The sequence below is a fragment of the Protopterus annectens genome, chromosome 12.part0 (genome assembly GCF_019279795.1).
Source record: "Protopterus annectens isolate FY-2018-M chromosome 12.part0, PAN1.0, whole genome shotgun sequence".
NCBI lineage: Eukaryota > Metazoa > Chordata > Ceratodontiformes > Protopteridae > Protopterus > Protopterus annectens.
The window spans coordinates 178,844,225-178,857,403 of record NC_056746.1 but is presented as its reverse complement, the minus strand read 5'-3'; the positions used below and the strand labels follow the sequence as shown (position 1 = coordinate 178,857,403).

At 40.3% G+C, this 13,179-nt stretch overlaps 1 protein-coding gene across 1 annotated transcript in view; it reads right to left on the bottom strand.

The window, feature by feature from the left end:
• The window catches only part of LOC122816423 (ras-related protein Rab-26-like), a 113,231-nt gene that overhangs the window by 60,811 nt on the left and 39,241 nt on the right, over window positions 1-13,179 (bottom strand). Inside the window, exon 3 of the mRNA XM_044089202.1 lies at window positions 31-107. Coding sequence (XP_043945137.1) covers window positions 31-107 — 77 coding nt within the window. The remainder of the gene's footprint in view (window positions 1-30; window positions 108-13,179) is intronic.

Here is a 13,179-nt window from a genome sequence, read left to right as displayed (position 1 = left end):
CCACTATATAATTAAAGAAGGCACACGTACTTTGCTATAGCCATAAATGCCAGTTCTACATTCAGTCCTGATTTGGCACTTGTCTCCATAAATGGTACTCCATATTCCTGGAAAATAGAAGAGAAAGAGAGAGAGGAATAAAAACTTGATATTGAATATGTACATAATTATTAAACTTGAAAAGATCTAGCTCTTCTGTCAAAATCCATGCTTACTTTTTACAAAGGCACAGAGCATTTAATGAGTAAAACAGTCGTTCATGAGATGTTATTTAAATGACTCCCTTTAGCTAAGTAAATTTCTCATGTGTGATGTTAAGCTTTCTTGGAGTGGTGTTCTTCTTCATGCAGAATGCCCATGCCCTGATACTGGGAAATGAAAATAAAGATCAGTAGACCACACTCAGTTGAGATTAAATTCCTCAGTCATCAGCTGCCCGAAGCAAAAGATGTTGAGGACATAACATCACTCGCTGCTTTCTGCAGGAAATTAGTGCCAGTATGATTTTTGTGAGTCTGTTTACTTATTTTGGGAGCATTCTCCCTTTAAGTTGGTGTGATAGTTATAGTTAGTATATATAAGTTCTGTGCAGTGTGCCAGGGGACTTACTTTCCTGCCAAAAAATGTTTAAAGTTAACTTTTGGTTTTGCACTGTGGTTATCCATAGAAGAATCACATGATTTATATTGTATATAGGCTGACAATATTTAAGGGACTACAAATGCCAATGCATTCTGATATTGTCAGCACCTGTAAACTTTGGTTAGGGTCCTTTCATAGCAACCTGATGACCACACAAATCAACAACATAGCAATGACACAGGAGGACATTAAAATATAGCAGCAATAACTTGATGAAATTCCATTATATATCAGGAAACTCAACCTTTCATGAGAAGTAAAGTATCAAAACTGACTTTAGGACTTCATAGATGGTCTGTACACTTCTATATTGAGCAGGGATTATTTAAAATCAGACAAGACCTGGGAACACTGACTGATGGCAGCTTTCAATTCAGTGAACATATGGATAATATTTATGAGAGGATATGTGGGTTTCATGGGACTAAAATGCATGAAATCAACAATTATAGAAGCAATTCTTCCACTTAATACCAGACTAATCAGATCATATGTTGTACTTGGTACTACTGTATCCTGAAAAATGACAAAACAGAAAATACAAACACAACAACACAAATGCAGTGCATAAAATGCTTGTCTATTGAAAAAAAAGACTGGATCCCCTTTGAATGACACCAAAAGCCTAGCCAATTGTTGAAATTGATAATTTTTTCTTTATACCATGGTATAATTCTTGGTGAGGGCAGGATGCTACTCAGGGTCAGGGTCATACTGGCCTGGGCTACGTGATCAGAGTGCTCCTCCATGTCTCTTTTCATGCAGTCCAGGGAGGTACGGCTCAGGTCATTCACACCAACATGGACAATGACAGAGTCATATTTGTACTTGTTCTGGAGTGAACTGAGTGCTTGTGTTATGTGGCAGATCCTGGTACCTGACAGGCAGCTAACAGTAACCTTCTCCTTGTTCAGCCTAGTGAGTGGGACATCAGTGTGCCTGACTATAGAGTCACCTATTACTAGTGTGTTGGGTATGTTATTTTGCTTTAAGGGATGTGATTGTGTGGCACATTGGTTTTGTGAAGTATGTGTTTCATGGTTTGTGTTGGGGTGGAGGTTGCTTGGATGTCTGCTTTGGAGGTCTCTGTTGCTTTTGCTGATTTTTATTTAGAGCCTCCGAGTATGTTTTCTTGTATTTATACGTGTTTTTTGCCGGTGCTGGTTTCATATGTCTATGTGAGACTGGTGGTGTGATGCAAGTAATTCCCTTCTCCTCTTGACTGTCTGGTCCTGTCTTGGGTTGAGAGAGCTTAGCCTCCAGTTTGGCTGTATAATTGCATCTCTCGCATGTATTAGTGTTTGGTGGTAGGAGGAGCGGGTTGTCAGTGTACATGAGGCAGTTGTAACAATGCCTCAAAATGCCCAGATTCACCAGCTGGACCGGAGAGTACACCTGAAACTGCCCTTTGGATATGCCTGAATATGTACAATGAACTGTTTTACTGATTGGCTGGTAAGGTCGTATAGGGGGGACTAGTGCTAAGGTTTATTACTGCTTGCTATGAGTTTTGAGCAAGTGCTGAGCTGAGAAGTGAATGGTTTGAGTGCTTAAGTTGAAAGTTTGTCTGGTTCCACGGGAAAAATTGAAGAGTACACTTTGTGGAGCCGGGAATACTTATACCCTAGCTAACTGGTGCTGCCCGGTGCGCAAATGCAGATTTTATAGCAGAGAAATGAAAGAGAGAAATGAGCCCAAAATGGCTAATAAACTACTAATTTCTGGGCTGAAACCACTCCTCCAGGGACAGATAGGCTGCTCAAAGCTCTCACAGGTGAACAGAGAAACTTCCTTCTATCGAAGTAAGGTATAGGCAAACACAGAAACTTGTAACAGAGCCCTGAATTCAGCACTAACATGAAAACTGGACTATACTAGCTTAGAAAGGCAGGAAAACAAGTATTTTGTTTTTTTTTTTTTTTTTTTGTTTTTTACAGAACATAAAGCAGATACAATCAAAAAACACTTTAAATGCACAGAAATGGCTATCACACTTGAGTGTGTAGCCTACAACAATTAAACAGGTAATTTAAACACAAAAATGACTTTGTTAAAGTGCAGGCAGTAAAATAAGTACAATATGTAGCTTAAACAAGCTTTTTAAATCACAGAAACTCTAAAAAATCGGCATTTTTTGGCAGAATTAGCTAAAGGCAGCAAGAAAATGCAGAAAAATTATACTTAATCACTCCAAAGTCTCTCTTTTGTCTCTCTGCTGCTGTAGAACTCTGAAGGGCACCAGGCAGGAGCTTGCTGAGCTGTATACAAGTGAAAAAAACCTGCAAATGTGGGTTTTATAGCAGGGAAATGAAAGAGATAGAAATTAGCCAAAAATGGCCAATAAACTATTAATTTCTGGGCTGAAACCACGCCTCCAGGTACAGTTATTTGAATCCAAGTGATCTAATAACATGTATACTGAAGTGGATTGCCTTAGTGGAGTACAGACAGTGGGGAGATTGGACATGCCAGGGAAGGTGTTTTCACTTTTCCCCAGCATTGTGTGATCTTGAGGTTGGTATGTTTAAATTAGCAGGGGTATGGGGGATGCGGTCCTCCCAGGTGGGGGGCACAGGAGGGCTTGTCTCCCTGAAACAAATAGTTAAAAGTTAGATTTGTATAATTTTTCAGTAACTACATTTTGATAACTTGTGTGTGGAAAGACGAAGTGTAAATTATTTTTTTTTATTTGATAGCTTGTCTACAATCCATATATATGTATATATTTATATATATCTTCTTCCTTATTTTCAGCTGCTCCTGTTAGGGGTTGTCACAGGAGATCATTTGTTTCCACTTCTTCCTGTTCTCTGCATCTTGCTCTGTCACACCAACCACCTGCATGTCCTCTCTCACCACATCCATAAACCTTATCTCAGGCCTTCCTCTTTTCCTTTTACCTGGCCGCTCCACCCTTAGCATCCTTCTCCCAATATACCCAGCATCCCTCCTCAGCACATGTCCAAACCAATACAATCTCACCTCTCTGGCTTTTTCTCCAAACCATCCAAACTGAGCTGACCCTCTAATATACTGATTCCTAATCCTGTCCATCCTCATCACACCCAATGCAAATCTTACCATCTTTAACTCTGCCACCTCCAGCTCTGGCTCCAGTTTTTTCATCAGTGTCACCATCTCCAACCCATATAACATAGCTGGTCTCACTACCATCTTGTACACCTTCCCTTTCACTCTTACTGGTACCCATCTGTCAGAAATCACTCCTGACATGCTTCTCCACCCATTCCACCCTGCCTGTAATTTCTTCTTCACCTCTCTTCCACACTCACCATTACTCTGAATTGTTGATCCCTAGTATTTAAACACAGCCACATTTGCCATCTCCCAGCATCCTCACCATTCCTCTGTCCTCTCTCTCATTCACACACACATATATTCTGTCTTACCCCTGCTGACCTTCATCCCTCTCCTCTCTACAGCATATCGCTTATATATATATATATATATATATATATATATGTAGGTCTACTTCATATGACCTAAATTTCATTTGACTGAAATTCATTTGACTGAGACCAAAACACTGAAAGTTCAAAAGACTGAAAACTCATTTGACTGAAACTCATAACACTGACACATTAAAGTAAAAGGTATATGCCCTTTTCCCCACTGTAGTGCGATCCTGTAGTTAGTATATGTAGCTGGGGGGGGGGGGTGAAGCTCCCCACATACTTTATACATTTAAACCATACACATGGATATTTATAACTGCAATGAATAACTTTTTGCAGAAAACAATATTTACCTAAACTATGTGGGGGACTTCACCCCACCCACACCCCACTAACTAAAAAAAAAAGATAACATACTACATAACAAATATACAGTAAAAATGTTTTTGCAGGTGGACTTCACCCCCACATCAGTAAAAAATGCTTTTGTAGGTGAATGTCATCCCCACATTCCTTACTTATTTTATTTATTTATTTATTTTATTTATATTTGTTGACCGGGAGTGTCCGACTGGACGTAGGTCCATTTTCAGCGGAGGCCCGGGGAGAAAAGCTCCACGGTTAAAATAAACAGACAGTAGTTACATTGGATTACATAGCGATTAACAATATAACATAGCAATAACTTACAACATATTTACAGATGAAGAACATAGTACATCAGTAGACAACTAGAATCTTTATCTATGAAGTACATAACAGACATTAACAAATGTTACAATAAGAGGTTCCTGCTGTATAATAAGTATTAGGCTTATGAGCATCTGAGCTTGCTATAATCAAGGTAGTTAGTGGAGTGGAAAGAAAGGTAGTGGTTGGTTGGGGTGGGTGATATTAGAGTGGGAGTTGCAAGGGCATAGCCAGCATGTTTTTAGGTGCGATTTTAGTAAAGTTTTGAAGTGGGTGCATGATGGTATGGAGGTAATTGTGGGTGGGAGGGAGTTCCATAATTTGGCTCTGGTGCAAGAGAATAGTGCTTCACCAGCAGAGTTATTGGCTTTAGTGATCTGCAAGTGATTTTTGTTGCTGGATCTTAGTGGTCTGGTGGTGCGATAGGGTTGGAGTAGATTCTGGAGGGATGGGACATTTAGTGGATGGTTTACTAGTTTGTGGGCAAGTGAGAGTTGATACCATTGAAGGAGGTGACGGAGTTCAAGCCAGCCCAGTTCAGCAAGTGAGAGACAGTGGTGACTACGGTAGGATGCCCCTGTGGTGAATTTGGCGATTTTGTTGTAGCAGGTCTCTAGCTTGTTTAGATCACATTGCCTTAGGTTGGTATATATTGGACAGGCATAAAGTAGGGTGGAGATAAGGTGGGAATTTGCTATTGAAATCTTTGCTGCTTTGGTGAGAAGTTGCTTATTTCTGTATAACGCTCCTAGTTTTTTGTGGACTTTTTTATGGTCATGGATATGTGAATGTCAAATTTTAGTTTATTGTCTATTTCCACTCCTAGTAATTTGGTGTGTTCAGTTGGGTATACAGTGGTGTTGTCTTTTGCTGTGATGTTAAAGTGAGAGTTATTTTGAGTATGTTTGCTAGGTTGGAAGATGAGTAGTTTAGTTTTGTTTGGGTTGAGTATTAATTGGGCATCAGATACTATAGTTAGATATATATTATATATTATATATATTATTATATTATTATATTATATTATTATAATATTATATTATATATTATACTATACTATACTTATATATATATTAACTCCAACGGGTGTCTCAAAAGCATGTAAATTTAAAATATTTGCCTAGAAATGCCTCCATGCTGTCTAGGATGTTCCCAATGTGTTGAAGGTGCAAGGGGGGGAAGAAGGACATTGACACACATATTTTGGATCTATAAGGAGTTAGAGGAATTTATAAGGTAAGTACAATGAATAATGGAAAGTCGTCTTCCAGAAATAGGAAGGACTGGAAAGAAAGCTCTTATTAATGGCATATACAAGTGAGATCACAGGGAAGACAGGTAGTGGAATTACTGATGACTGTAGAGAAGAAGGCAATAATAAAAAGATGAAAAAAGCATGCCCCTCCACCAGGGGCAGAAGTAGAGCAAATGTTGAGTCTAATAGCAGTGGAGGAGAGAAGGTCTGACAGAGAAAAGGGAGGGAAGTGGTATAAAAAGAAATGACAAAACTGGGAAAGTATAAATGAGTCTACAAGAGGAAGTGTTCGTCAAAGTGGGTAGGCAAAAGATAGAGATCAGTGATATAAAGGGGAACAGAAAGCCAATGCTTACGGGATAAGGGGAGAGAGTTTTTCTTACTTTTTTTCAGCTTATTATATTCACAAGTTCCTTTGGGCAGCCGCAGTGGTGCAGCGGTTAGCGTTGCCGCCTTACAGCAAGAGGTTCTCTGGTTCGATCCTCGACTGGGGTGCCTTCTATGTGGAGTCTGCATGTCCTCCCTGTGGTCGTGTGGGTTTCCTCCGGGTGCTCCGGTTTCCTCCCACATCCCAAAGACATGGTGTAGGTGGATTGGACACTCTAAATTGGCCCTAGGTGTGAGTGTGTGTGCCTTCTGTGGAAGGTTGGGTGCCAGGCTGGCAACTCGACACCGTAAAACTCCACTGCCAATCATGAGTGGACAGTGATCCGCTGTGGCGACCCCTAACCAGGAAAAAGCCGAAAGAAGAAGAAGAAGAAGATATTCACAAGTTCCTTTATACATTGATAAATGATGTTATGCACCTGAAGAATTTGGGGATAAGGGAGGGAAGAATGGTGGGGTTTAGAAATAAGGACACTGTAACTGCTGATTTTGGGTTGAGATCCATCCATCCATCCATCCATCCATCCATCCATCCATCCATCCATCCACAACCCCTTTTTGCCATTTTTCCACATGGGATCTGGTAGTGAGATGATATGTAAAAATCAGTAATGATTGGATTAATATAACAAAGCAGGAGACTGCCAAGGAATCTGGTAAATGCTTTGTCCCAACGAAAAACAGTATGTAAAACAAAAATCGTAAATATGGGACAAAGCAAAGCAGGATAAAACGTGTATAGTCACAATTGAAGTGAAGGTAGATCCAAATAATCCCAAAATTCCAGTGTAAGTCGAATAAAATTTATTCAAGGGTGTCCAGACATAAAAGTAAGCGCTTTCGCTTGATAAGCTTCATCAGACAATAATTATTGTCTGATGAAGCTTATCAAGCGAAAGCGCTTACTTTTATGTCTGGACACCCTTGAATAAATTTATACACGTTTTATCCTGCTTCGCTTTGTCCCATATTTATGATTTTTGTTTTACATAATGATTGGATTAAGACAACATCACCGACCATCAGCAGAACACAGATATGCACACCACATGGGGATTACATAGTATATGAATGTTTGAAATGTTAAACACAATAAAACGTTGTTGCTTATAAAAAAAGAATAAACATTACATTCCTACAAGTGATGTAAATGTTTTAAGCTGATAAGGAAGCCTGACTAGGCTAAGTCAGCATCCAGAATGAGAAGTACATGGCATGGCACTGCATAGATTCATAGGTGTTTACTAGGCTAGCGACCACAAGCGCCTTTTTAAGCCTAGTCGTGGTTCCCAAATATCTGACAAGTTCTGATACCCTTGATAAGTTTAAGCAGGGGCTTGGGAGCTGAAACATTTACAAGCTAGGGCCTGGGAGATTAACCATGTACAGGCTGCCTATGTCCATTAGAGACACAGGTGTCAAACCAGGGATGAATTTCCTGTTCCCCATCCAACTGTCCAGGTTGGACTTGAATTGGGTTAGGCAGGAACTCTTCTTCACATGGATGGGAAGCCTCTTCCAGAGATGGGGTAATCTCTGGGATACATACCTGTCTGTCCAGCAGGTCCTATTTATATTACAGGCAAAGTTTAAGTCTTTAGAATGGGTAATTCTGGTGCTGTTTGTTTTGCGAATATGCAGGAGGTCTATCAGAGTGGGGTCTGACAATGCCCTGTATGTCAGACATAGATCATCCCTCAAAAGCCTGTAGGAGACAGAATACAGTGATAGAGCCTTGAGGTGGTCTGCATAGGATATTTTATTTAAGCCCTGCATTCTTTTAGTGAAGGAACCTCTGTGGACGTTCCAATTGTTGGATATGCCTGGTTAGGTACATATCAAAGGGAACATTGTACTCAATGATAGGTCTGATGAATGCCGAATACAGTGGAACAATGACTTCCTTGGACTTAGATGCCATACCATTGTTTATAAGTTGTGAAACACAGAAGGATTTCCTCACTACTGTAGACACATGGTGGTCAAAGGCTAGTTTACTATCTGTGTGTGTCCCTAAGTCCCTGACTACTGGCTCATCTCTAAGGGGTGTATTGTCAATATGATAGTTACCAGGGGTGGATGACTTCCTGAAGAATACTATTATGCATTTCTTAGCATTTAGTTTTAGTCCATGGCTCTGACACCAGGTGTTTGTCTGTGTCAGCCCCCAAAGCTGGCCCAACTAGGTGGCTGCCTAGGGCTCCGCTCTAGCAGGGGCACTTTTCCAGTATTTATTTGGTGTAGGTAGACCAGGATGGGGGCACCGTGTAGTGTGGTGGGGGGTGCCGTGGAGCCATTTTGCCTAGGGTGCCAGTAGACCTAAGGCTGCTCCTGCCTCCTGGAGAACATCTGCGTATATGTGGGATTCAATGACAGCTCCTAATTTACAATCATCTGCAAATTTAGTCAGCCAGAGACCACTGACATAGGTCTTGACTTCAGAGAAGTAAATGTCAAAAAAGAGCAGTCCAAGGACTGATCCCTGACGAACTCCACTTGTGACTAGCCTCTTTGTAGAGGTGGACTCCCCACTTCTAACTTCCTGAGTCCTGTCTGTGAGCCAGTTGGCAATCCACTGGGTAACACATAAGTTTGTACCTAACCTTTTGAGTTTGTCCACAATACCCAAGTGGGGTATTATGTCAAATGCCTTGGCCAGGTCAAGGTAGGCAGTGTGAACAATTTTGCCCTCATTCATTGCTTTGGTGACCTTCTCAAAGAAGTTCACCAGGTTGAGTGGGCATGATCTGCCCTTAATGAGACCAAACTGGGTTGGGTCCAGTGTCTGGAGGTTTACTATATCACTATTGATAATTTCAGACTCAGATTATATCTGAGTTTGACACTGACAGATAGAGGCAATGTAAATATGTAGAGTTTGGCTGGCTTGCTTTACCTATTAAATGACCGCAGTAAGCAATACAAATGAAACAAGAGAAAACATGTTATTATTATTAATGGCATTTGATACAATGTCATATAGTACAGATACATACATTGCAATATAAAAGAAGCTGGCAAAATATAAAAAAAAAAAACCTTTATTGAATTTTCACTTGTGACACAGGCAAACTTCCATTTATGTAAACATAATCAAGCCATATTAACAAGTTTGTGTTTACAAACATTATACACCACAAATATTCTATAGAGTATAATCAAACCAACATTATATAAATTGTTCAACTCTTATCTTCACTTAAACCTCAGCGGGGCATCCACCACAGGTACCCGCAACCACCATCGACACCGGTGTGCGACCCCTGGGAGTGGCCCTGCGTGGCTGGAGGGGAGGCACCCTCTCCCTCCCTCTCTCACATGGGAAGCTGGTCATCTCTGGAGTGTACAGTGGACTGCACTGCTGGGCCAGGCACCCCCTAAATAGCCATCCCCTCTGGGTGGTGGAGGAGCACTCGTGCCTCCTGCCGTGTGGATGGGATCCCCTCCCTCCCACTGCCAGGAGGTGAAGGGGGATGGACGCCACCCCTCCTCTCACTCCCTCTGCCTCTCCCCCCCTCTTCCCAGGAGTCACGGGCTCAGTCCCGTTGGCCTCCGCTGGGGCACATGGAGAGAGAGGGGTCAGAGAGAGAGAGAGAGACGTAGAGGGCCGTGGCAGTGGAGCGAGGAGAGGCAGTACATTCTTTTGTAATATTTTTCCTTCTAGACCCTCTGCATATATTGTTTCCACAAGTTCCATTTTTTTGTATATATTTACTCCTACCTTTTTCTAAAGATCCCACTTCCTCTTCTTTTTTTTTCATTACAATATTCAGTACTTCAAATATGGTTGGTTTAGACATTGATTACAATTTTCTAGTAATCGTTTTTTTGGCAGCCACCAGAATTAAACTTAACAAAACCTTATATGTCTAGGCAGCTCAGATTCTATATCCCAGCTCAAAAAAAGAATTTACTTAATTACACTCATTTACACACGCACACTGTTCCTGACAGAGTACTCTGTAGGGAATTTTTAAAGTCTGCCACTCTGAGAACATATGCTCCCAGGTGCGTCTTTCTTATCCACTTCCCCTACAACATGTGTCATCTATTTGAAGAAAAATTCTTTGGAGTCTGCTTGGGGTATAACAGTACCTATGCAACCACTTCCTGGCAGAAATCCTAAAGCTTCTAGATTCTGTTGCATATTTGGGAGCCTTACATATATCCACCCATAGTTTCTTTGTGAATTGCTTATCTAATCTCTTCCCAATTTTTTCTGAACTCCACTGATTGATTCCTACAACTATCATGCATATTTTATATGCACTATTAATTATCCCTTTTTAACAGTAGTTTCTGTTTAGATTCAACTAATAACTCTACCAGTGCAGGTCTTTCACATAGGATCCCCTATCCCTTTCTCTTTACCTGATATCACTCCCTGGTAGGGAAGGCAGTCTCTAGCCTGCAGTCTACATGTCTTCATGGTCCTTTTCCATTCTATTACGTTCCCCTCTCATGTTATTTGTTCCCAATATCTTGGTTTATTTGAAAGTTTTCTCTAGTAAATTCCAGCCCCTTCTTGCCTATTCTCTGTACCCTTAATTGCAGTCATCCCTATCAGAAGAATCTCCTTTCTTTATTCCAGTGTTGGCTTAGTTCTTAGTATACTTACCGCTGCTTTATGAATATAATATTCTGTGTGACTGTTGTTATTTCCCTTAATGATCTGCATCCAAAATCCCATTCTTTCCTAGTTTCTTGAATCAACCTTCTGCTTCATCATCTCTTTCCACTCTGAATTGCATTCTGCTTGTGTTATGTATAACAGCCTTAACTTGCGCAGCTCTAAACTATCCCTTCAAATCAGGTAATCCTAAATCTCCTTGTTCTACTGTGAGGATCAAATTATCCCACTTGACTCTTGCCTTCTTCCCCTCCCAAATAAAATCCTTCAACTCTTTATTAATTGCTATCCACAACTACTACTCTGGTCGATAAAAATATGTTTGACCTGTATATAAAATTAAAGGGACTAAAAACATTTTTATTGATCGTATCTTGCTATTCATATTCATAGGCAAGAGCTTCCAATTTCTCAGTTTTTGTATTATCTTTTGTTTAGTTTCTTCTCACCTATCATTACCTGCCATATCAGAATCCTATTTAACCCATACTCCTAAACACTTCATTTTATCTTGTGCCATAAATATGGGAATTGCTCAACCAATTCATGTGTGGGTACCTAGTTTACAGCTATTGCCTTTGTTTTATCTTCATTAATTTTCAAAAGCCCAGAGCTGTTTCAGAATGTTCCACAACACCAAGATGTTCTTTTCTGGTTCTCTCAAGTACAAAATCATATAATCTGCAAATAAAGCCATCTTTTCTTAAATACCATATCAATTATATCCTTGAATATCCTTGAATTTCTTAGTCCTTTATTTTCTTTGCCAATGGTTCTAAATATAATGCAAATAACAAATGTGAAAGAGGATACCCATGCCTGGTTCCTCTCTTCAGACACAACTTATCAGACAGGAACTCTCCCACTTTGATTTTTGCCACCGATCCTTCATATATCTTCCTAACTAACCTTATTATTGTATCAAAAAATGAAATTTATTTTATTGCCCTACTCATAAAAATCCCAGCGTACACTGTCAAATCCTTTCTCTGCATCAAGACCCACTAACAGCAGCAGTATTTTCTTCTATTCTGCTTCCCCCTGGATCATCATTGTTCTGTTAATTTTGTCAAATATTTGCCTCTCCTCCACAAAATAACATTGATCCACATCTATCAGTTTTTGTAAAACATTTGCCATTCTTTTAGGTAGTGTAGTCATAAGCACTTTATAATTATGATTTAAATTTGAAATGGGCCTATATGAAGCTGGGTCTGATGGATCTTTATCCTCTTTAGGTATTAAAGCTACCACAGCTTTCTTCCAGTATGTTGGTGCTTCACTCCTTTTAAAATACTGTTAAACAGAACCTTTCTGATCTTTATCACTTTATTCCCTCATAGCTTCCAAACTTTGACCAGAATACCATCTACACTTTCCTGCAGATAGGTTATACATCACCATTTTTTTCTCATCTCCTCCTGTCTTAACTGTTAATTGCTGAACCTATCCACCTCTAAGCTTGGCATGTTTAGGTTTTTCCATAAGTATTTCCATTTATGTTTTTTTCTTGATTTCCCCACTTCCCTGCTTTATATACATTTTTATAAAATTTCTGAAATATCTCCAATATCTCTTTAAGGTATAAGGTTATTTTCCCTTGACCATGTTCAGTTATAGTCTCATTTCAGGCTTTGTGCCTATGGAGTGGAGCACAGCGACGGTTATTACACTCCACAATGGGGGTGCCACCACTGTCCCCGGGAACTACCACCCCATTAGCCTGATGAGCCTGGTCTGCAAGGCCGTGGAACACATCATCCTGGAGCTTATAAACAAAGACATAGGTAACCACCAAACTCTGGACCCCACTGGGTTTGGGTTTGCAAAAGGTAGATCATGCCTCTTAAACCTGATTGACTTCTTTGAAGCAGTTACCACAGCCATAGACGAGGGTAAGGTGGTTCACACAACTTATCTTGAATTTGCCAAGGCTTTTGACACCATCCCCCACTCTGGTATTAGATAAAATCACTGGACTGGGCCTAAATCCCTATGTCACAAAATGGGTGGTCAACTGACTCACTGACAGCTTGTCACTGGTCTGAAGTCGGATTTGGAGTCGGCTACTTTCACTGTGTGGGTTCTAAGTACCACAGGGTTTGGTCCTGGGTCCTCTCCTGTTCGGTATCTACTTCTCTGAAGGCCAGGCTAATACA